The sequence below is a fragment of the Cebus imitator genome, unplaced genomic scaffold (assembly GCF_001604975.1).
Source record: "Cebus imitator isolate Cc_AM_T3 unplaced genomic scaffold, Cebus_imitator-1.0 Scaffold539, whole genome shotgun sequence".
NCBI classification, from domain to species: Eukaryota; Metazoa; Chordata; class Mammalia; order Primates; family Cebidae; genus Cebus; species Cebus imitator.
The window spans coordinates 638,178-661,913 of record NW_016107854.1 but is presented as its reverse complement, the minus strand read 5'-3'; the positions used below and the strand labels follow the sequence as shown (position 1 = coordinate 661,913).

Below are 23,736 nucleotides of genomic sequence, written 5' to 3'. Positions count from 1 at the left end.
TCCTGCTTCCAACCCCTTCTCAATTCCTGACAACCAGTAATCCGCTCTCCAATTATATAATTTTGTCATTTCAAGAATGTTATATAAGTGGAATCATATAGAATGTAGGCTTCTGGGATTACCTGTTTATATAGTCAGAGTAAGTCTCTAGAGATTCATCCAGTTTGTTGTATGCATCAATAGTTTCTTTTTATTACTGAGTATTGATGGTATGAATGTCCTTCATTTTGTTTAACCATTCACCTGTTGAAAGACACCTGGGTTGTTTTTCAGTTTGGCCTATTACAAGTACGGCTGCTATGGACATTTGTATACTGGTTTTTATGTGAACATTGTCTTCATTTCTTTGGGCCAAATGTCCAGGATCATGGTTGCTGGGTTGTATGATACTTGTATTTTAGTTTCTTAAGAAACTGCTAAATTGCTATCCAGTGTGGCTGTGCTGTTTTACATTTCTACCAGCAATGTGTGAGTGATCCAGTTTCTCTGCAGCCTTGCCAGCATTTAGTGGTGTCACTGTGTTTTTATTTTAGCTATTATGGTAAATGTTTAGTGATAGCTCTTTGTACTTTTAATTTGTATTTGCCTAGTGACTAATGATATTATCTTTTCATAGATTTATCTGCCATCTGTTTATCTTTTTCAGTGAAGTGCCCCACCTTGGGTTTTGTCCATGTTCTAATTGGACTGTTTATTTTTTATGGTTTAGTTTTGAGAGTTCTTTATATATTCTAGGTACTAATACTTTGCTGGATGTGCAATTTACTTTTTCATATTTATTTTAAAATGATCATGTTTGTATCTACAAAAACTCTTCTTGGGATTTTGATAGGAGTACGCCATTACATAAGTAGGTAGGCATTACCCACCTAACCTTCTCAGTGATGAAATGTCCCATAGAGGGGAGGGACAGTGTTGAGGACAGAGGATGTGGACGGGACAAAGGCACTGAGAATAGGGAAAAAGTGATAAATGAGAAATATGGGGGTGGAAGTTGTGGTGGTTGTCATTTCTTATGCATTAGGGTTAAGTTAGTGAATAATCTTAAAACTATTGAAATTAAATTTCACTTAAGAGGGTGGTCTTACTCCATTGATGAGTTTTCAGTTTCAACTCATTTATTAACATATATGAGCACCTTGTGTGCCTAGAACTGTGCTTTAAGCTGGAGACATAGGGGTTGTGAAGACTTATTTATTGACCCGTTGGAAATTATAGTCTAGTGAAGAAGGTAGCTTCCATGGAATCTCAAGCAACATTGGTGGTCTCTTACTGAACCAGGTGGTAGGAGAACATTGTTCTTAATTGGAGAATCAGTGTGGTCAAGATATTCAAATTTCAGGCTGGTTGATCAAGCCTGACTATGTATTTATTTTGCCAAGCCAAGGTTATCAGATAAAAAATAAGACTTGAAATTTATCCTTTCCTTTTTTTCTTATGGATCTTTTAAAGATGGACCATTCCATTTTACTGTGTCAGTAGTAGAAGGCCATGTTACGTGGTAGACTCAAGGGCAGGGCTCAGGCCAGGAGGTGGTCTCCTTAGAGATGTTAAACTGTTGATCAGAGGCACTGTCCTGCCTTCTGAATAAAGAATTTGTGTTCGTTCCGTCCCAAGGCAGGTTTTCTGTAATGGAAATAGAAATAACTGCCCATTCAAGCTAGGTAGAGTCAGTATTTTAGGTCAGGTTTTAAGGACTTCTGCTTTTGGTAAAATTATTTTTATTTTTTAAAAAGCATTTCTATGATTTTAATATAATTCTTAACAGTGTTGAAAGTATTAGCTAAAAGTGACCTCAAACTTAGCAGTGTTTGCTATAACACTAGAAAAAAAAATTACCTGTAGTGTTCTCTTCATGATCCTCCCTCTGTCCTCAGTATTTGGAATCAGTACCTGCCTTAACCTCAGGAGCAAGAAGAGTTGACAAGAAATGAGCCCTTTAAACAGAGTTTATTGAAGGAAGATAAAGTACATTTAAAGAGAGGAGCTGCTGATCAGTTGGTTGACCACCTGGAAAACAGCTGTGGCTGGTCTAGCTGGAAAAATAGGAGGGGGTGTCAGTTGCAACCATGTTTTAGGCGACTTCCTTGTGTGCACGTGCTCTGTAGTTGTGCATGTTAGTATACACATCACAGGTCTCATTAGCATTTAAAATCTCCACCCAGGGGTGTGGTTTTTACTATTATAATGAACAAGAGGCTACTGTAGGGCAAGTTATTGGAGGAGCACACACGCTTGTCAGCAGCGAAAGCCCCTACCATGATTATCTCCAGCTAGGGCCTGATAAGTCCCCTTCAGGGCCAGAGGAGCCCAACCACAGGCCAGAAGTAGCCAGTGTAGCCATTGCCTTTTTGTGGACTATCAGTGGGCAGTGCCTCCAGGACTTTCCACAGGGCTCTCCTGATTGCTCCTTTCTGGCCATCTGCCTACCCTGACATTCCTACTGTATCTTATGGTAACATTAGGGCTAATAGTGAACCATTCAATGAATGAAGTTGTTTCTACCCCAAAAATACTTATGGTTTCACAGTGGTAGGTAAGGTACAACTTCTGCTTATTTCCTAGTAATAAGGGCAATAGGAAATATAAAACCACTGAGGAGATTTAGAGAAAGAGATTTTATCTCACTTCTCTTTGGGTGTGATTAGGAAAGACCTCAAAGAGAAAGTAGCATTTAATGTGGACCTTGAAGGATGATTAGAAGTTTTGTCAGATGGTGGAGGTGAAACACTCCATTTTAAGCAGAGCAAATATGAAAAGATAGGAGAGCATGAAATATCAATGAGGATTAACCCAGTTTCACTGGGTAGGGAAATAGTAAGAAACAAGTCTGGAGAGGGAGGCTGGGGACTGTGCTGGGCTGGAGAGTTAGAGCAGAGTTCCACATAAAGTGAGGCATCATCGAGGACACAGGTGTCACTGTCTAGTGAAATGCATCTAAAAGAGCAATATGACAGTGTTCTGTGGGGTCCGTCTAGCAATGACTGAGTTACATTCACAGTGTTCTTTCAATTTGACTGGTTGGTATGGAGAACCTGAAGTTATTGTGTGCCCAAATGCATAGTAAGAAGAGGTGTGTTTATGCATAGGTCACACACTTAGTACACATAAATATACAATGGTAATGGTGACATAGCATTTTGCTAAAAAAAAGTAAACATGTTCTATGGAAGTTGAGGTAGTTTATGGTTATGGTTTTTGTCCCAGGCTGACAAGAATTCTGTTTGCCCCAGTAGGGTGATCATATTGTTAGAAAAGGGTCTTCTGAGTTCTTGAGAGTTGCTCCAAGGCAGAAGTTTAAGGAAAGTAAACCATGGACACCCGGGATTGATTTTTCTGTTTGTCTAAAGTATTACATAGATTGTGCTTTGAGTAAATTACCTTTTTGAAAGCTCAGCCAAGCATAGTAAACTACAAGAGAAGACAGCTAGCTGTCACTCCTTTCTGGCCCCCACTGACTCTCCTCCTTCAACACACACCTAATCCAGATGTGAGATTAAGTGCTTTCACACAGGCCCATTTATAAAGGAAATTAGGTTGGAGACTTGATTCCAGAGGGATCTTGACCTTGTTCCCCAGTTTTCTTTATATTGATTTTAGAGCCTATATATTGGTTCAAAATTATTGGGAAAATAGTTATGAAGAAGATAGGTAGCATTTTAAAATGTAGCTAATGCTAATTTTGATGGTTTAATAGTTTGGGTACTGTATTAGTCTGTTTTACATTGCTACAAAGGAATATCTGAGAATGGGTAATGTATAGGAAAAGAGATTTGTTTAGCTTATGATTCTGCAGGCTATACAAACATGGCATTAGCATCTGTTCAGCTTCTGGTGAGGCCTCAGCAATCTTTTACTCATGGTGGAAGGTGAAGGGGGAGCAGGCATGTCACATGGTGAGAGAGGGAATGAGAAATTTCAGGATCTTTTTAAGAACCAGTTCTCATGTGAAGAAATAGAGTGAGAAGTCACTCATTACCATGGGAGGGCACAAAGTCGTTCATGAAGTATCTGTCCCCATGACTGAAACATCTCCCACTGTGTCCCACCTCCAACATTTGGCATCACATTTCAGCCTGAGATTTGGAGGGGACAAATATCCAAACTATATCATGGTAATATAAGCCTAATCTGTTACATTCTGCCACTGTAAGTATGATTGTACCTACCAAATTTATATTGCTATTATCCTCTTCATAAATATTCTCAGAAGAAGTAATTTAAGTCTTTCTTGCATTGTTTTTATAGTCATAAAATGACCTTAACTAATAATGTACTTTCTCCTGTGTCTAAACTTAAAAACCTCCCTGCTTTAATTTAAGCCTTTCGTTTCATCATTTGAAGATACTATTGATTTTGATGGCAAATCATGGAATGAATTTTATACCTATGTTAGTCACTCAAAGGGTTTGTTAATTTAGTTGACCATATTTTAGTCTAACATAGACACACAATCTAATGTTTTTGAATTTCTTTCCTTAAGGCATTGTATCCAGATCTGGCACCCTGACTTACGAAGCAGTTCACCAAACAACGCAAGTTGGATTGGGGCAGTCTTTGTGCATTGGTAAGAGATTTTTGCTAAAATCCTTTTATTGGCATGTAGTGTGTTCGCTGAATGAGTATAATTATAATTACTGATTTTATTATTTGCAAAAGATTTTGATACTGTTATAAAAAGAATATTATGATCTCAAATTTAATTTGCTTAAATGTGAAGTTGTTCTGTAGTTTTTCAAGATTCATGGTCCAAAGTTTTATTTCCAGGTTGAAGAACTAACTAACATCTTGAGACACGTGGCTCCTGGAGCACCTTGGTGCCTGAAAACAACACTTGTTTTGATTACTCTGAAGAAATGCTTCCTTATATTAGGACTTTTGTTGTCATTGCCATTATGTTTACCAGTGCTTCATATTTATTGAATTCTTTGCCATTCAATGTCTCATTCTTAAGGCAAGCCTCTCAGGCATCTCTGAGCGAGAAAATTGTACTGTTAGAGCCTTATTGGCGAGAAAGTCAAGGTTGAGGAAGGTTCACTTCCTCAGAACCTCTCTTTTTATCACACCATACTGCCTCTCACTTGAAAAAAAAATTACAAGTTTTTAAAAAAAATTTATTTATTATACTTTAAGTTCTGGGGTACATGTGCAGATCGTGCAGGCTTTACATTTTAAAATAATTTCAATATTTGCTGCCAAAAGCCAAGGCAAATTACTCATTTTCATATTGATAAATATTCCTTCAATTTCTTAGAATATCTTTTAGAAGTATCTATACCAAAAAATCATAACATACAGGTGTTTTTATTAACATCCAAATTCATAAATTAAATATTGAAAACATTCATTGAGCATTTCTACATGTAAAACATAATTTTAAGTAGAAGATATTTTAGTGTGACAGAGAATAAGAAATGGTTTGAAATAGGCTTACCAATTCCTTCTTTTTTAGCTTCAGTTTTGAGTTTTTAAATGGAGGCTAATAATGCCTATCTCACAGAAAGGGTGAGAGAATTAGAATGACAGAGCTAACGTGTGCCAAAGCATAGGACTTGACACATGGTTGGCACTTAATAAATGCTGGTTTCCTTCCTCTACTCCATTCTTCAGAGATGCAGTGAAAAGTAAGAAATCAGTCCTGCCCTCATTAAGTTTGTAATTTAAAAATAAAAAGTGGCAGCCTATCTGTATGGAACATTTACTTTAACCCTGTCCAAGTACTCTTTTTTAAATGTTGTATAGTAGGGCCCTGATATGCAGGTTCTGTCATCATCCACTCTGGATCCAGAACAGGAGGGGTCAGGGCACTCACGTCACTCATTGGCACATGTATCTTAAAACTTGTGGGTTTCTCTGCAGCATACCTCATCAGATAGTTTCTTTGCTCAAAGAAATTTGTTAAATATTTATTCTTTCCTTTAGTGTGACATCAACATCTTCCTTAAAATGTTAATTTCTAAAGAGTTATCTGGGAATAATTTTGTGGGACAGAAGAGGTTTGATAAAGGAGCCAAAGCAAAAAGAGGGGATTGTCTTTGTTACAGCCCTAGAATATTCCTGGGATATCAGGAACCAACCACTATTTAGCATTCATATAATATTACCAACAGAAATAAATGTAGCATTTCGTGATTTTAAAATATTAAATGTAAGAATAATAATACATTTAAAAATATTAGGGAGAAGGGGAAGAAAAATGATAAACCAGTTAAAAACATTTCTTGACCTAAATTCCATGGTTTATCTTTAAATTTCCAGCTATTGATATTTTTTGACTTTTTCAGGCATTGGAGGTGATCCTTTTAATGGAACAGATTTTATTGACTGCCTTGAAATCTTTTTGAATGATTCTGCCACAGAAGGCATAATATTGATTGGTGAAATTGGTGGTACTGCCGAAGAGAATGCTGCAGAATTTTTGAAGCAACATAATTCAGTAAGTTTGGATTTGGAAAAATACAGCTCTTTGCTCTAAAAACAAGCCTCTAAAGAGGCTTGTTATTTTTATTTTTTCGAAGATTAATTTTTCAAGAAAACATAAAAGATAAAACTTTCTGGCCAGGTGTGGTGGCTCACGCCTATAATCCAGCACACTTTGGGAGGCTGAGGCAGGTGGATCACCAGGTGGGCAGATCACGAGGTCAAGAGATAGAGACCATCCTGGCCAACATGGTGAAACCATGTCCCTACTAAAAATACTAAAATTAGCTGGGTATTGGTGGCGCACCCCTGTGATACCAGCTACTTGGGAGGCTGAGGCAGGAGAATCGCTTGAACTCAGGAGGTAGAGGTTGCACTGAGCTGAGATCGTGCCACTGCACTCCGGCCTGGTGGCAGAGTGAGACTGCCTCTCAAAAACAAAACAAAACAAAAGGGCCTCCTGTACTGGACACTTAGACAATTCTGGATTATTTCTGGGTTGATTCTCTGCTTCCCTATTCTGAACTCTTCCTCCCTAGGCATGACCCCACACTTTGTGGTAAGTAAGTCGTTCACCTGCTGAGTAGATACATTCAGGCCATCAGCCTCGAGCCCCCACTTGACCTGCAGACTTGGTTTTCACCTATGGCTGGTATTCTTTCTCCTGATCTCAGAGGGAAATAGTGTTCTTTCTCTTTTTCCAGGCTGACCTAAAGATCCTATCCTCATGCCTTTTTTTCAGGATCTTGCTTCCCTCTAGTTTTAGACTTTCCTTGTGGAATGACACTTCCCTTCAGAGATCAAGTAGAAAAGCTTTACTGTCTACATCCTGCGGAGGCTTTCCTTGTTGCCTCTCCCTTATAATCAAATGTAAAGGAATAGTGCTGAGTTGTGTCATAATTCTATTTAGCTTAAGGGAATTAAGCCCTATTCCTGCGATGAAAGGAGAGATTGGGGTGCAGTAGTGACTGAAGCAGTTTGGTGTCCACCAGCCCCTACTCAGTGAATTTGTGCTGTGGCCATGATTGTATCAGAGAACTGTGGGAAAAAAATCAAGCAAGTGATTTTCAGAATTTCTCTTACACTGATGAATGAATGAAAAATCCTCTTCAGGAGACTAGGCAAGAGAGTGGAGATAACTTTTTCTCTATGCTTATGAAAAAAATCTACCAGTGAATAAATTAAATGCCACAGAAAAATAATACTGGAGAGTTAAAGGAACAAATAATATCATGTAAAGGGTAGTTTACACAAAACAAGACATATTTATTTGTGTTTCAAAGAATTTTAAAGGGCTATTTTGAATATTCTTAATTTTCTTCTTTGGTGACTTTAAGCCCTAACTCCCATATTAGATATGATTCAATTTTACCCTCATTCTTTCAATTTCTTTCCTTACTTTTCATTCATTCTTGAATCTTCAGCAGTCTGGTTCCTGTCTGTCACTTAGAAGCTATATGACTTTGGGAATACTTCTGAATCTTGTTGCCTCACTTTCCTTATTGGAAAAATGAGGATATAGTAGTGCCTGCCCCCTAGAGTTATTTTAAGAACTGTGAAGTTTAAATGACTTGGTAATGTATAGCATGGTAGTGCCCGGCACTTAGTAAGCAGTCTTACTGAGCTGTTTGCTGCTTTGGAATCTTCTTACTCTCCTGATACTGTTTTTGTAGAGGTCACCAGTGGCCTTGATTCATTTGTCATCCTCTTTGTCCTCTTGGTTTCTTTCCTGGCTTTCCTCTCTTTATCATTCCCTGGATCTGTTTTCTGTGCCTATTAGGTATGAATTGTTATTTTATATAAGCAACTTCATACTTAATGCAGTTTCTATGGCAGAAACCTGAGAACTATCTTTTATTTCTCTCTCATCTTGTTTCTACTCAGTTACCAAGATCTGTCTCTTAGACATGAGTGGTTTGTCTAGATTCAGATCCTTGTCTGTACATAGTACATCTACTTTGGTTTGGGTCCTCATCCCGTCTCATCTGGACCATCTAAATAGTTTCCTTCATGAGCTCTCTCATTTTCTCCATCCACCTCCCTTTACTCTTAGGCCATTCTGCTTATGGCCACCCAAATTATCTGCCCTTCTGAAACACAGGCATTGGTCTGTTTATCCGTGGTTCACATCAGACAGTGTTTCCCATTACACGTCAGTTAAAGGGCAGATTTAGCATGAATTCCAGTCCTTTGCGTATCATCCTAACCTTCCCTTTCAGATCCATTTTCCATCTGACATGCCAGTTTTCATTCTCACTTGCCTTTGTTTGTTTCTTCTGCAAGGCATGCTTAATATCTGACTTTTACTCTAGACTGTGTTATGGACTGCAGGGAGCTGTTATCCTCAGTGCCCCGCCCAGTCCCCTGGCACAGCAGGCACCAATAGAGGTCAGGTATTGGTGGAATGGAAGAGTAGATTATTAGGGATTGGAGTAAAATGTTAGATTTCCTTGAAGTCAGAAAGTTGTATAGTTTGAAATTTAAGTAAAAACTGACTTCTTCAAAAAAAGAAAAACGTTTGGGTTAATACAGCATTGTACTATGTTAAATTGAATTTAAAATGTATTTGAGACCAATTCTGAATCCCTTGAATAACTTAGTATTTAGTGGGAAAAATGAAACAGACATTTTGTTTCATTTGGTACATGTTTCCTGTTCTTGGTTAGTTCTTATGAAATTAATTTTTATTGAGAACCTAATGTGTACAAGATTCTAGGTTAAGCAGTTCAGATGCTGCATTATATAAAACATCTAGTATACTTGGCATAGAGTAAACACTTGATAAGCATGATCTGTTACTGCCTTTCCTGCTATTGTTACAATGATAATAATTATTTGCAAAAGTTCTGGCGTTTAACTGTTATTCTGATGCTTTGGTAAGATGTTTTCATTTTTTCTTTATGAATGAGGAAACTGGCACAGGAAGATTAGTAACTTGCCAAGGGTAGGTATACAGTACAAGAACCTGGGGTGAGATTCATACCCAGGTTAGCCTGACTTCTCCATTTTACCATGGAAGGATAAGGAGTCAGACTGAAGGAGTTAAGGACAGAGTCATCAGTTATGGGCATAGGCTCAGACTACACTGAGAGCATTCTAACTGGCCTTTCTGCTTTTAGACATTCATACTTTCATCATTTGTGTCCTATTTTCAGACTACACTTCCCCATAGTGTTTTAGTTGTAGTTTTCTCCACTTAAAAAACAAAAAAACCTCCAATGACTATTTGTCAATGGGACAGATACAAATTTGTTAGACATTCTAGACTCATCAAAGTCTTGATCCTTTCTTATGCAACAATATTCCCACTTTTGGGTGGAACAGGAGAGCAGGATCAAGTAGAAATAAATGCCATTCAAACATGAGATTCTCATATTCTATGTAGGTCTTATGAGTGAAATAATAACTTGTGGAGTCTTTTCTTTTTAATTCTATACCACAGATACTACAGTAGGTGCCAGGCATACTGAAATTAGTGAAAATATAACCTCTGTGTTCAGGAAATTCATAGTTTAGTAAAAGAACACATGGGGAATAGGTTGTAGCCAGCTTGTTGAATTTTATAGTAGAAAGTTATAAAAGGTACAGCACTGATGAGATGATCAACCATGAGGGCATTTGTAGGGAGGGTGAGAGGAAGAGTCAGAAAAGGCTTATAGGAGAAGAGGAAGCTAGAGTCAGATCTTACAAGTTAAGTAGGAGTTTGTGAAGTGTCCAAGGAGGGTGGAGAACATTTTCAGCAAAGACACAGAGCTAGACTGGGGTGGAAGGTGGAAAGGCGGGAGATGAGGCAGGAGTAAGCAGTGTCTGACCATGTAGTTCCTTGCATGCTAGCCTCTTAGCGGGAATCAGGGCAGTCAATGGAACCAGAGTAGTAGTCATTCACTCCCATGTACCACTCACAGTGAAAAGAAAAAAAAGCCAGTTTCACTTATGAATATGCTTGATGAAGTGATAAAAATTATTACTTTTATTAAATTATGACCCTGGAGTCGGTATTTTGTGATAAAATGGGAAATAAAGCCCTTTGACAATTGAGCTGTGAGCTGAACTAGCTGCCCTTTTCATGGAACACCAGTTTTACTTGAAAGAGTGATTGGCAGACAAACTAGTTGTTCAGACCTGGGTATTTGACAGATCTCTTCTCAAAAATGAACAAAGTAGACCTGCTGTATCAAGGAAAACAGTTGATAGTATTTGTTAATAATAATAACATTTGAACTTTAAAAAAATTTTTTTAAGTTCTGGAGTACATGTACAGATCTTGCAGGATTGTTACATAGGTATATACATGCCATGGTGGTTTGCTGCCTCCATCCCCCCATCACCTACATTAGGTATTTCTCCTAATATTATCCCTGCCCAATCTCCCCACCCCCTGCTATCCCAACCCTAGTCCCCTACCCTGCAACAGACCCCAGTGTGTGATGTTCCCCTCACTGTGTCCATGTCTTTTCATTGTTGAGCACCCACTTATGAGTGAGAACGTGGTATTTGGTTTTCTGTTCTTGTGTCAGTTTGCTGAGAATGATGGTTTCCAGATTCATCTATGTCCCTGCAAAGGACATGAACTCATCGTTTTTTATGGCTGCATAGTATTCCATGATATATATGTGCCACATTCTCTCTATCTAGTCTATTTTTGATGGGCATTTGAGTTGGTTCCAAGTCTTCGCTATTGTAAACAGTGCCGCAATGAACATACGTGTGTGTGTGTCTTTCTAATAGAATGATTTATAATCCTTTGGGTATATACTCAGTAATGGGATTGCTGGGTCAAATGGTATTTCTGTTTCTAGATCCCCAAGGAATTGCCACACTGTCTTCCACAATGGTTGAACTAATTTACACTCCCACCAACAGTGTAAAAGTGTTCCTATTTCTCCACATCCTCTTCAGCATCTGTTGTCTTCAGATTTTTTAATGATCACCATTCTAACTGGTGTGAGATGGTATCTCAATGTAGTTTTGATTTGCATTTCTCTAATGTCCAGTGATGATGAGCATTTTTTCATGTTTCTTGGCCACATAAACGTCTTCTTTTGAAAAGTGTCTGTTCATATATTTTGCCTACTTTTTGTTGGTTTTTTTTTTTTTTTTTACTTGTATATCTTTAGTTCTTTGTAGATTCTGGATATTAGCCCTTTGTCAGATGGGTAGCTTGCAAAATTTTTTCCCATTCTGTTGGTTGCCTATTTCAACTTTCAAGTGAATAATTAAAATTTTGGAAAGCTTGGATCTGAAACTGTGAGCTTGACAGCTTCCTCCTACCTAGGGGCTTTTCTAATGAGCTTGTTGGTGATACTGATAACTGGTTTGTTATTAAATGGTGTGTGTCAGCATTTGGAAGATCTGCATAACTCAGTGAACTCACATTTCCTAACTGAGGAATGCATATTACAAAATCATTATAGTTAAAAGATCACTCAAAGTGCAAGACAGATTAATGGGTTTCAAAGTAACAGCACAGAAAGTTCACTGCGAGGGTTTCATATTCCAACATTGCACCTAACCTTTAATAAATGACCACTTGAAGAGAGTTGTGTAGTATCAAAGAAGAATACTCCCAATTATCTGTAAGGCAATCAATTAAAATATGTCTCCCTTTTCCAATTATATATCTGTGTGAGGCTGGATTTTCCTTTCAGATTCAATGCAAAAGCAGTTACCAGAATCCACTTGTCTTTTATTAAAGAGTTGAAAATATAAGTGGTAAAATAATGCAACTCTTCTCACTAGAGTGTTTTTTAAAGTTTTAAAAAGTTATTTTTAAGTGAATTAACAAATATTTATAAAAATTGTTTTAATTTCTAATATACTAAATATCATTAGATATAATACATATAAACAAAACTCTTTGAGATCCTCAGTAATTCTTGTAAGTATAAGGGACCCCCAGACCAAATTATTTGAGAGCTGTTGGTCTGGGGGGAAGACAATAGTACCTAAGTAAAGGCTCTCAGGTTCCACTTCTGCTCAAGTTCTGCCTTCTCCAGTCCTCTCTGTTTTACCTGGTTCCTTATTATCTCTGGACTTCTATTATGAACATGATATTACCATTCATTGTGAAACTTAATCATATATTCATATATTAGTTTATGGTATCTCTTAATGGATTGAGGTATATATACATATTTTATTTCTTCAACTACTTTGCAAGTCTAGAGTACAGAAATTTTTATATTTTCTTTGTATTTTTTTTCTTAAACCTCAGAATCTAGTACATAGAGATTGTACATTGCAATGGATTTTTGCTGAATAAAACTAATTTTGATATTCCTTCTTAGATATAGAATTCCAGAGTGGAAAGAGCTTTTGGGCATCAGTCTAGTTTAGCCATTTTATTTCAAGATGAGGCAGCAGAAGTCTAGAGAAGTGATATGCCTTGTCCAAGGTCATGCAGCTTTCCTTACTAGGAAATTAAGTCCGAGGTCCTTTCCTGTATACTTCACATCTCGTCTTTTTCTTTTAGCACATTCATTAAGGGTGAACCAATAATAAATTAAGGCATAGCATTAGGTTGAAGTAAAGCGACCCAGTCTTAAGTCTTAAATTATTATTATCGCAAATCATATAACATTTTCCAGTACGCTTTTTTACTTTTCAAATGAAAGAGTCACATGGGTATTTGTGAAGTGGAAGTTTTGTATTCAACAGGTATAAACATTGGCTTAGTGTTGTATTCCTCAGTTTGTATGGAAAGTTAAAGGAGAATGCAGTGGTTTCAATCATGATTTATTAGTGTTGGTTTTCCTAGGATGAATGGTGGGCTTTCCCCTGCCCAAGCCATTTACCATTTACCAGCAGAGTCATGAATTTGAGGTCCAGTTTTGATTAACTTCTTCATTAGAGCACTTAAAATATTACTTTCTTTCCAGGGTCCAAATTCCAAGCCTGTAGTGTCCTTCATTGCTGGTTTAACTGCTCCTCCTGGGAGGCGAATGGGTCATGCAGGAGCAATTATTGCTGGAGGAAAAGGTGGAGCTAAAGAGAAGATCTCTGCCCTTCAGAGTGCAGGAGTTGTGGTCAGTATGTCTCCTGCACAGCTGGGAACCACCATCTACAAGGTGAGCTCCACCAGTGACCCAAGTGCTCTGAGGTTGCAGGCTTTCTCTGTGTATGGCCACACTGGGTACTTGGAAATCATGGCCTTTGCTTCTGGAACTTACTTGGTTTTCTGATGTGCAGCTTAATAGTTTTTTTTTTTTTTTTTTGTCAACTCTGTTAATGTCCTAGTGCCCTAATTGGGCATGACCAGGAGTAATATTCTGATTTTAAAGCTTTCTTCTTTAAACATTGGGATTTATATTTTTGTAAATGGCAAGATATAACACACAAAAAAGCATCTTAAAGATTGTATGTGTCATGATTTCCATTTTGAGGGTTTAGGAGGTAGCAGAGAACTGCTTTATGTTTTGTTACTTGCTTTTTCCTTTGTGATACAGCCACCCTGGCCCCATAGGTTTCTGTTTCTAGGAAGAAAGGGTTGAAGGCTGAATAACAAGAAATGGAAACTGGATGAAGAAGGAGTTGGGATGGAAGGAGATCTAAAGAGGATGGGGAGATTGGTCCTGGCTGTGTTGTGATACCATTGTTACTTATAGGTTGAAGGAGTGACTTTTTAACCTCTTTTTCTTTTCTTTTTCTTTTTTAATAGAACATTGTGGGTTAAAATATTCTAAGTAATTTGATGTCTTTTATAATCTCTTTGCACTGATTTTCAGCTTGTCTCTTTGAGTGATCATTTAAGGCTGTCTCTCCCCTCATTATTTTTATGATGGTATACCCTTGCCAAAAAAAAAAAAGGAGCAAAGAGCAACACAAAATTATTTTCTTAAGCATGCTGAACATAGGTACCAGCTGGTTTCCTAGCAGTGAATAGCATTCAGAGAGAATTTCAAAAGCCTGATTTAGTGGTCTTCTTTGCCCTTGTCTTAGGGATAAATAAAGTGGACTCCTTGTTTTATTGAATCTTTGCATGATCCTGCTTTTGAAATATAACACTATGTGCCAAAGTGTTTGAAAGAAATATAGGTGGTTAGTGAATGTGAGAAAGAATTTTATTTGAAGGTGGGGAAAAGGAGAAAAGCAAATGCTTAAATTCATATTGGAGATGTGTGTTACCATTTTCTTCCAGTAAGTGGCAGCAGGCATCTACACATTGTATCCTAATTGTTGCAATCTAAAAAAATAGGATTTTTGGTATTGTTTTCTTAAACACTACTTTGCTTAGGTATTTGTTTGTTTCAGGTATTTCTAAGGTTCTTGACATTTTGTTAAAACCCTAACAATCTGTCTTAGCTTTATTCTCTGAGAGACTGAACAAACCTGTTTCCATTTCCTTATTAGAAGGGCTGGATGTAGTTCATATATATAGCACTACAGTTTGGATAAGCACAATAAAGTTTCTCAACTCCTAAAATTATTATTATACTGCTGCGAAAAAAATAAATATTATTCAAAACCTCCCTCTCCTTTTCTGGGTTTAGGAAAAATATAAAGTTGAAGCTGTGCTTCTTGTTACATGAAATTCAAGCTGACAGACTAATTTTGAAAGCTGTTATTTTGTGTTCAAACACCCTGATCCTGGTACATTTTTCTTCTGTAATTTGGTTGTTCAAAGGATCCTAAAGATAATGGATTTCAAAATCATTTTGACCATAAATGTAATTTGGATCTTTCATCTTTTTATTCATTCCATTTCTCTTCTCTCTTTTGTTTCTGAAGGAATTTGAAAAGAGGAAGATGCTATGAAAGAAAAAAAAAAATCTCCTAAAACTGTGGAATGGATCATTTAGACATGTGACCCAGCAGCAGTTTGCTTCTGTTGTCTACTGATTATCAGCCTATGTGCCTGGCATTGGTCTTTCAGTGTAACTGGAAGCCAAAATAAGGTGGAGGATGTCCTGAATTAAGATGTTTTCACCTCATTGTATAACAGAGAGAGCCAATAAATCTGCCATTTGATTTGAATATTGTTTTGGAGACTTATTATTGTTCCAGTGTGAAGGATGAGGAGAGTAGGAGAAATGGAGGTGTATTTATGTGTATATGTGTTTTAACGGGTTCTTTAGAGAACATTGTAACCCAGACCTCTGGGAGAATGAGGCTGTGACAGTTTCAACATGGCATTTGTCTGTCTTAAACATAGAATGATTTCAGGTATCTTTTGAATTATAGTATTCTCATGTATGTACATAACAATCTCCATCGTGCAGGGTAGTTCAAAGGGTTGGAGATAGTGCATGAAGTCCCTGGCATGTAGTAAGGCAGCTTAATTGTCATCAGTGCCTCCGTCATCACTACCATCACCACCACACCATCATCATCATTATCATCATCAGGATTAGAGGCAGAAGCTCATTTATATTTCAGTTTCTGCCTCATTGGGAAATGGAGAGTCTTCACCAATGCCATGCTTTTCTGTGGTTCTGCAGAGGGCTCTACCCTTTTCCATCCAGAGCCTACATTCTTTCTTTGAGATTTAAGACAGTCACTGCTAGAAAACTGGAAAGCTGTTAGCCATCCTACTTCATGTTCAAAAGGGAACTTCTTATAACAAGAAGTAATCCCAGTGGGTAATTTTCACTAAACAGGACAGAGAGGGTGCCTGTCATTAGGAACTTACATTCTAAACCAAAATATTATCAGATAGTATAACTGCCCTGAAGGAAACAAATAAGAGCTTCAAAAATAATTAATAATAATAATAGGGAGAAGCCCCTGAATAAAGGAAGACTAGGGAATTCTCCCTGGTGATGGGACACCTGAGGACTGAGAAGGCACTAGCCATACAAAAAGGTGTATGAGCACTCAGGTAAGGGAACAGCATGTGCAAAGTCAGGGAGGGGGAAGAGCTCATTTTGAGGAGGTGAAGGAATACTGGGTGGCTTGAGATGGGTTTGGGGACATTTGAGGGGCCTGAGGAAATGTGTTTTGGGAGCTTGCATGACCATGCCCAGGCTGCTGCTCAGGACACAAAAAGCAGGTGTCAGGTGTCACAGACCAAGGAATTCTGCCCAGACCAAGGGACACATGATGATTGACTTTCAGGTCGAGTAGACTTCAGTTTCTGCTTGTTTCCTCAGCTTGAAAATGTGGATAATGGTTCCCATGCCAGAGCGTACCTGGGTATACGTTATGTGATATGTGAGGGCGCTCATCACAGGGCAGGCTTGGCTAGGGCTTGGCATTGCTCCGTAAACTTGAGTGTATCCTGCTGTTGTGCTTGGGGCAGCCCAGGCTGACATTACTGGCCCAGGGAGGAAGGCATTTCTTCCTCTAAACCAAGGACCCTGTACAGAAAATATGTTGGTTGAACTCACTGGGACTTTGTGACCAGGATACAACTCAGATGATAGGTAGGTGATCTGTTTTAGCTCAGGCTACTATAACAAAATATCATAAACCAGATGGCTTAAACGTGTATTTCTCATAGTTCCAGAGGCTGGGAAGTCCACTCTCAGGATCCAACAGGGTCAGGTTCTTGGTGAAGGCCTCCCCCTGGTCTACAGACAGTAATGTAGTAATGTGTCCTCACAAGGTGGAAAGAGCTAGCTAGCTTGCTGGTCTCTTAAAAGGGCATTAATCCCATTCAGGAGGTTTCTACCCTCATGACTTAAAGTCCCACCTCACAATACCATCGCATTCTGATTAGGGTTTCAAAACACAGATTTGGAGTGACATAAATATTCAGTCCACTGCATGACCTTAACAGAAGACATCCTTTTCAGAGTCTACCCAGACTCAAGGCTCCTCTGGGATTGCCTCAGCACCCTGCCCTATCCCCTGAGCATCTGTCCCAAGACTACATGTCTCTCTTCACCCCTCTGCTCCTGTTACCTAAACTAGGGAACTCGGTGTCTCTTTCATCTTCTTCCACCATCGCCTCCATCTTCCCATTCCCTTTTATCTTCCTTTTGCCACCTACCCTCTCTGTTCCTCCTAGGATCCTGTGAGGCCACCTTCTTTTGACCATCTCTCACCTTTCCCCTCCTACAACCACCACCACCTGTGGTCTGACAGCTCAGACAGCAGTGGGTGAAATATTAGGTTCTGGTGCTTCCTATTTCAGTTTTATAACCAAAAAAAGTGAAAAGGCAACTCACAACTCCAGGGTATTTGGGAAACTTCTGTTATGCAAACTTTAAAACATTTACAAAAGAATTGTGATAGCATAATGTACTCCCATGTACCCATCACCTAGCTTTGAAAATTATCAACATTCTATCATTATTGTATTATCAGTAAGTATCTCCAATCCACCCATGTCCCAGAGTGGTGATGTTGTTGTAAGAGTACATGCCTGTTTTGAAGATTGCTAGAAGATGCTAGCATGAGGATGTTCGTAGATGTCCTTTAACATGTCAGGTAAATTCCCCTTTATTCTAAGTTAGCTAAATGTCTTTGTTAATCCTGTGGGGCTTTTTTTTTTTTTTTTTTTTTTTTTTTATTGGGTAGGTGTTTCACTATGCTTCCCAGGCTAGTCCCAAAATCCTGGCTCAAGCAATCCTCCTGCCTTGACCTCCCAAAGTTCTGGGACTACAAACATGAGCCACTATGCCCAGCCTTGTTTATTTTTAAAATCACGAATGGCTGCTGAATTTTTTCCAGTGATTTTTCCGAATCTATTGAGAGAACTATGTGTATTTTTTATTTTATTTTGTTAATATGGTCAATTTAAATGTTTGATTTTTAAATGTTAGCTTGCATTCCTGTTTGTAATTGCCACTTGGTCATGATCTTATCCTTGTCTTATATTGATGGATCAACTTGCTAATAGTTTGTTAAGAATTTTTATGAACATCATCATGAGGGGTATTGATCTTTATTTTCTTGTAATGAATTTCATACATGTCGTTGCCAAGTTCAGCATCAGGGTTATATTGGATTTCTACAATAATTTGAAAAGTATTCTTTTTTATTCTTCTTTCTGAAAGAGTTGGTGTAAGGTTGATATTGTTTCTTCCTTAGATTTAATAGAATTCACTAGTAAAACCATCTGAGCTTGAAATTTACTTTGTGAAAGCTTTTGATTATAAATTCAATTTCTTTGATAGATAAAGGGCCTTTCAAATTTCCTATTTGACCTTGTACGATTTTTTTGGTTTTTGCTACCTACCACTTGTTGGAAAAGACCTTTAAGTGAAAAGCTACAAACTCAGAAATCTCACCTGTCATAGTGACCTCTTCACAGGTAATCTCCTTCACTGTCTGCATGATATTGGTCACTCTACAATGCTTTCAGGTAATTGTTATCTTATAAAGAATTTGTCCAGATTTAGTAATTGTTATCTGCAGGAAGGTTAGTTAGATCAAGCTATTCTATCATTGCCAGAAACTGGAACTGACTGCATCTTTTAACACAAATGAAAACCCCCCTTTTCTTGGCCAGCACTGCCACTACCCTAGAATGAGTAGCGGTGAACAGGGCAAGGCATGTCATTCCCACATGTAATCAGATTTTATTTTACTGAGGGTGTCAGATTTCACCCTGTCCTGTGAAAGTCACATGTAATGGCTTTCAGATACATCCACGTCGTGGGTGAAGAAGTCCAAGGCCAAGATTTTAACAGATTTCTGTAGCCTAAAGCTCTCTTGATCACTTCTGGTCTGGTGTTATATTGCCACTGTTTTATGGCTTTGAATATCTCACACATTTACCATATCCCTAGGTCCACACTTCCCCAATGCAGAATGTAGCCCATTCTTGAATTCTCCACAACCCATTCTGGAAGCTTAGTTTGTGGTGGACTTTTTTCAAGAGAAGCAGCAGAGTGTGCTCAAGCTGGGAATGTCAATCATACCTTTTTTGAGTCATAGCAAGGCCACAGAGAAATCCTTTCCAAGGCACTCTTCTCCTGCAGCTCCTGTTGCAAGCCTTCACCTGTCTCAGGCTGAGTTACTACTTTTCCCTTCCACCCCAAGCTCCCCTGCCAGAGCGCTGCATCTCTACACTGCTCCGGTGCCAGCCATTGCCAACTCTGAAAATCACTTTCATTTCCTCTGCAGAGCCTTTAGCACTTACTGCATCTTTGCCCCAGCATGTCCCAGCTTTTCAGGATGTCCTGATCTTCAAAATCAAACACGTTAACACTCTCTAGACAATCACAATCACAGGGTCCCCGTGGGGGGACAAAAATACAAAGTACATTACAAAATAGGACTCTCTTTTTGTCCTGTTTCTCCAGACTACAACCTGTAATCTGGCTGATTCTAGTTCAGTGTTATATTCCACCACCAATTCACCAACACCAACTAGGTGTCCTATAGTTCTATTCAATTCTGACACTAACTACCTGAAGTTAACACCGACCTCATGGGGTAAGGGACTCAACCCCACAAGGCTGTTTCCATTCCAATGCCAGCCAAAAGTCCTGATTGTGCCTTTGCCACCCACAGTTCTGTCTTATTTGGCTACAAATCTGGGGCTTCCCATAATCCCGGTCAGATTCAATAATTTGCTTGGAAAATTCAGAGCTCGCTGAAGGCACCATACTTACGATGATCGCAGTTTTATCATAAATAATACAACTTCAACAGCCAAATGAAAGAGAAAGGCAAGGTCAGAAGGACCTTCTATCCCTGCAGGGTTGTGGTGTACCATCCTCCTGGGACACAATGTTGGTGCTGAGAGAGTAGAAAGGAGCTGAGATGTTTCCAAAGAATAAAGAATGCTGAGTGGTAAAATAGGATTAACTGGAAATGATTACCATTTTTGGCCCCAGATCCCTTTTCAAATTCAATTAATGCTATGGACTCTTTGCCCAGAAATATACACCCTTGGACATCTTGGGTCCCAGGGTTAAATCCCTTGACTTAAAGCTTTTCCCTGAGGCATGTGTATCATAATATTCAGCTCTTGGAGAAGTAAAGACTAAATCTTACATGAGAATTCCAGGATTCATTGTGTCTCTCATCATTGAAGCTAGTCTATCCTATTCAGGCAGCTTATACCTGCCGCTAGAAAGGTGAGCATAATTTCCCACTGTCAATTCTTTGGAAGCATTTTTGCTTGTTTCTGACTGGCTTTGTTTGATCCTGTCTTTTCTAGGTTCTGACCTTTCTGGCTTTGCATCTTCTACTTTGATTCCTGGTCTGACTCTTGGACCGGACATCAGGAGCTATTCTCCCATGTATTTGAATGTTGGCTTTCCTCAGTGGATTTTGGCTTGGGTGACCCTTTAGTTTTCACCACCCTGAATTGTCCCTGGTAGGCGTCAGATGGCACACCCAAAGGTGAAGCTCCCTGGGATCAGCAACAGTGAGAAGCCATTACCACTTTTAGGTCTGAATTGGCAAGGGGTGGGAACTATTCCTAAAGCTGGTGAGAGGCCTCTGGCAGAAGCTGTGGCCCTGTGTAGAGGAACACAGCTACTACCCAACTCAAACCTGACATGCAGGGGTGAGGGGAATAAATGCACTGACCTCACACCTCTCGGAGCTCCTGTCAGTAGGAAGATTGGCTGAACTCAACTGGAAGTCAGAGAGTGGGAAAGTGCCAATTATGCCATGCCAAGAGTGGTCTCCTGGGGGCACACAGCAGGGCAGAGAAGGGTAGAAAATGGATCCAGAGGGCTGACTGGAAAAATCCCAATTCCATCTACCCTGACTCTCACACTTGGTCAACATCCTGGCCAGTGTAGCAGCAGGACCCTTTTTGGGGGAATTTGTGGACAAACTAGATATTAGATACTGTGGAAGGTTAGTGTGGGTCATATTTGGGGCAACATCTGATGCCTCCATGGAAGTCCTTGGTGGAATTTGGCATACACCCTCTACCAAGTGGTATTCTCCAGGAAAAAGAGAAAAAGTTAATATTTACTGTGCTCTCGGAGGTTTTGAAAGATAAAAGGGCATTTGCAGGGAAGTGTGCTATGGTATTAGGTTTCTTGAGTGTCCCATAAGACAAGTAAAGATAGCTTTAGGACTCTTCAGGAAGTGAGGGTTATAGCTGCAGATGAGCACCCTGGAGCCCAGGAGGTGAAGGGCCTGGGACCTGGGAGAGGAGAGGTCAGGAGGCTGGACCAATGCAGTGTCCCTGGAGAGTCCAGGATTCACACTGTATAGTTTCTCAGAGTCCTCATGGTAATCGTGCAGTTGTAAGTTTTTTGCTCTCTGTCTGGGTTTTCTTTTTATTTTTTCAGTTTTTATTTTGTTTTATTTTTAATTCTTTTCCTTCAACTTTTATTTGAAGTTCTATGGTACATGTGCAGGAAGTGCAGGTTTGCTATATAGATAAACATGTGCCACGGTGGTTTGCTATGCAGATCAACCCATCACCTAGGTATTAAGCACTGAATCTGTTAACTATTCTTCCTGATGCTCTCCCTCCCCGCCACCCAAGAACAGGCCCCAGTGTGTGCTGTTCTCCTCCATATGTCCATGTGTTCTCATTTTTCAGCTCTCAAAGTGTTTCTCCCAAGGTCACCTGGTAGGAAACATTTTGCCCAGAGCAAGGCAGGCAGGATGGGACTTCTCCCTGGGGCTCACAGGCAGGTAACACTGGCCAAGGGCACAGTTCCCTTTCTGTGGTTTGTATGTGGTTTTTCTTTGCCTCTTATTTTCTGGATGACAGAGAGGTACTGTAACTGAGAATATCTCTAAAGATTGACCTAACTTTATTTTTCAGACAGGAGAGCCAAGATCATAAAGTCTAAAATCACGGCTGAGTTGGTGACAAACTGAAATTTGAACTGGGATTGCCTCTCCTGGCTTCCAGACCTGTGCCTCACTTTGGCAAGGGGCCTGCCGAGGGCATATGAGCCAGATCAGTGCGGAGGGCATATGAGCCAGTCAAAGTGGTTCAGAAGTGAAGGGGAGGAGCTCAGAATAGGCAGTGCTTTTAGGGACACCATAAGCCACAGAAGTTATTCAAACAGAGTGAATTATACTTGTGACCTACTCTCTTCGAATTTTACATATTCTAGAAGTGGAATAGGTTTGCACTGAGATGTGGGGAACAGTCTGAGTGTGGTCTGTGGCCATAAGACGGAGTCAAACTGAAGGGCTGGGCAGGAGTCAGGACCTTGCCTTTGTCTTCAGGGGCTCAGAGCTCACCGCTTCTCATTAATGAGCTGACCACAGATGATTGAGATGGATGAAGCAAGAGGGTTGTGGTAGCTTTAGGAAAGGCCATTGGAAAAGGAATGGCAGTTCCGCATCAGTTACACTTCATCAAGAATTCCATCAAAGCTCTTCAGGGCTGGGCATCTCTGATGTCAGCTCTGTCCTATCTGGAACTGAGATTTGAAATTGCTCATGATCAAAAGCCTGATTAGGTATGCTGCAACCCAAGGGAAAATTGAGCTGATAATGTAAAGGTCAGTACTCATAGCTTTTATTCAAATAAAGGAGTTCTGCCTTTTAATAACTTTTTAGCTCATTATTATTCTGATATTATGGAAAGGAAAGCATCTTCGTAGCAGCTGAATTAATGATGTTTCAATATTTGAGAACTTTAATTTTGAAACAGGATAGGGAAGTCCTCTGCAATATGATCTGGTTGGTTTCTGGTGATTCCTAGCAGCTGTGGAAGGTTAAGCAGTGACTCAGGGAAGAGTATGTCCCCTCCAACCAGGTACCTGCAGGTGACAGATTTCCGTGATGGGATGAAGTAAAGGAGGTGCCCACAGGAGAGTCATCCTCAAATATCATCCAAGACTGGTGCTGTATAGTTGGACAAACCCTAAGATAAACCATGTATGTTTTGTTCTTCACTCAGACCACCTCACCTGCGTAAAGTCCGTCTTCTTATAAGTCTATACTTAACCCAAATGCCACCCCTCCTTGCATCAATATTCCCCAAACCCCACTGTCCACCCCAAAGCTCTTAGGAACTATGATTGGCATTTGACTTCCTGTGACCCAAATTATCTGTGCTCCTCATGGCGTTCAACTGGGCCTGCAATTTGTATTTCCTACATCTATCTGTCTTGTGCTTCCCAAGCAGACTATGTTTCTGAAGGGCAGAACCTGCATTTTATGTTTCTGTGTGTCTCTCGGAGTCATGCCCCTATACCTATTTGGTGTTCAATAAATATTAAACAATAAATGATACTTTTTAGACCCAACTCTGCAGGGCTCAAAGGAATTGTTTTATGCACAAAATTAAGAAATAAAAAGCCAAACTCCAGCAAAATCACTTTCTTTTGCATTTTTCATTTTGATGAAGTCTCTAAGGTGTGTTTTTCTAGATTCTTTATGCCCCTAATATACTCCAAATTACCTTATATTTCTGTTTTATCTAATAGATAGGAGGTGACATGTAAGGATACAGAGCCCCGGTCACCTAGAGTCATATACCAAAATCTGTCA

At 39.3% G+C, this 23,736-nt stretch overlaps 1 protein-coding gene across 1 annotated transcript in view; it reads left to right on the top strand.

Moving 5' to 3' along the window:
• SUCLG1 (succinate-CoA ligase GDP/ADP-forming subunit alpha) overlaps positions 1-15,393 on the top strand; it is a 39,216-nt gene extending 23,823 nt beyond the window's left edge. The window contains exons 6-9 of the mRNA XM_017514958.2: positions 4,484-4,567; positions 6,285-6,436; positions 13,299-13,487; positions 15,148-15,393. Of these exons, the coding sequence (XP_017370447.1) occupies positions 4,484-4,567; positions 6,285-6,436; positions 13,299-13,487; positions 15,148-15,174 (452 nt within the window). The 3' untranslated portion in view covers positions 15,175-15,393. The remainder of the gene's footprint in view (positions 1-4,483; positions 4,568-6,284; positions 6,437-13,298; positions 13,488-15,147) is intronic.
• The last annotated feature ends 8,343 nt before the right edge of the window (positions 15,394-23,736 follow it).